The 1,662-nt window shown below is 31.4% G+C and overlaps 1 protein-coding gene across 1 annotated transcript; it reads right to left on the reverse strand.

The window, feature by feature from the left end:
• Window positions 1-220: 220 nt before the first annotated feature.
• On the reverse strand, window positions 221-1,377 carry LOC110036375 (cinnamoyl-CoA reductase 1-like; the record flags this gene model as incomplete). Its single annotated transcript, XM_020740807.1, is given in 4 exon segments — window positions 221-345; window positions 348-405; window positions 503-672; window positions 1,251-1,377. Coding segments are annotated over 4 exon segments (480 nt in total), but the record flags the coding sequence as incomplete, so codon positions are not given.
• Window positions 1,378-1,662: the final 285 nt, after the last annotated feature.

Here is a 1,662-nt window from a genome sequence, read left to right on the forward strand (position 1 = left end):
GAAACGATATGACAATGATTGTCAGTTTAGGGAATTTTTTTAATGTCATTTTTAATATTACATTTAAAAAAAAATCATTTTTTGTAAAAATTTATCTTTATTGGGATGCTTAAAAAAAAAATTTTCAAGTAATAGGACGTTTGTTCCTCAAAAAATATTCACAAATGATTTTCTTCTCAAACCCATGTATCCTACTTCTCAAATTGAGTAAATAAATTACCGTTGTAGCCCTACAAAACTCTTCATCTGACCAGCAGTTCTCATCCAGTACAGTACCTTGCGGCCAATGAGGATTAAATATTACGGCTGTAATAGATGAAACAACCACAACTCTTTTCACATTTGTCTCGAGCATGCTTTGAGAACATTTTTTGTACCGACAACAACAAGGCTTATTAGTTCCACCTAAAAACATTTTTCTTATCAGCGAAAATGTGCAATTTGGGCTACAAATAGGTTTAAAGAATAGTATCAACAAAAACATAAATCAAACACTTGATACCTCCGGATTTGTAATTCCACTTAATACAACAGGACTAGCAACATGGAAGACTCCTTCACAACTAGAAATGGCTGCCTCAATAGCATCATAGTCAAGCAAATCTGCCTTAAAGCGTCGCAAGTTCTCTGTTGCCTTTTCCAACCTCTTCAAATGGGCATTCTTTTCATTGCCTTATATAAATAAAGGGTCGATAAGCCTTCCAATTTTATCAAAACAGCAATCAATGTTGGAAGAGGAATAGAGGCATTTAACCATTCAATATAAAGGCTCAAAATATAATCATTAAAGGAAAATATATGAACTCCTAGATCATAAGTATGATTTAGTAAATTCTACAAATTCATATTCAGTAAGTATTCGGAGGATTAAAAGTTGAAAACTATTTAAAATGGTTTATAATAAAATTTAAAATTTACGAGGCAATAGATTCTTAAATATGATAAATCATGTGATAACAAGTCTTGAATTTAATTAATATGAAAACTAGCAAAAACCGAATCAAATTTAACGTCTCCAAAATTCTATTTGGCTTGGTTTAAACAAAATATTGCTTAAATCCTGCATAAAAGTAACCGCTGGATGTAAGCTAAATATTGCTTAATTCCTGCTAAAAAGTCAATTGATGTGGGAAAGTGATCTTAAGATGTTGAGAAAAACAATAATAGGACTGTAACAGCTATTGCATATCATGAATTAGAAACAAAATAAAAAAAATAAATAAATAAAGATAAGGAAAGAGATAGGGTACTCGGATCTCTGAGGGTGTCGTGGACCACATAGCCCTTGGAGAGGAGAAGCTTCACAAGGCATGAGGCAATGAAACCTCCTGCTCCAATAACACAAACTCTCTTAGTCTCACTCTGATGCTCCGCCATCTGTAGTTCTCGCTTATCCTCTCCCTCTCTTCTCTTAATTTGGGTGGAAATACTCTAGCCCAAATTTATAGATTATATAAAGAAAATTTTAGGTACATAACAATTAAATTTTACATTTTTATATATTTGTAATATTTTAGTGCTATAAATTTATTCATGAAAAGATGAATTCCACTTTTAAAATGGCTGTTTAAAATTTAAGAGACAAGTAAATATATAAAAAATATGGGGCTTTTATGTAGATGCCACTTATATTTTTTTGACCATCTCTCTCTCTCTCTCTTT

The sequence above is a fragment of the Phalaenopsis equestris genome, unplaced genomic scaffold, assembly GCF_001263595.1.
Source record: "Phalaenopsis equestris unplaced genomic scaffold, ASM126359v1 Scaffold205696, whole genome shotgun sequence".
In the NCBI taxonomy this organism is placed as follows: domain Eukaryota; kingdom Viridiplantae; phylum Streptophyta; class Magnoliopsida; order Asparagales; family Orchidaceae; genus Phalaenopsis; species Phalaenopsis equestris.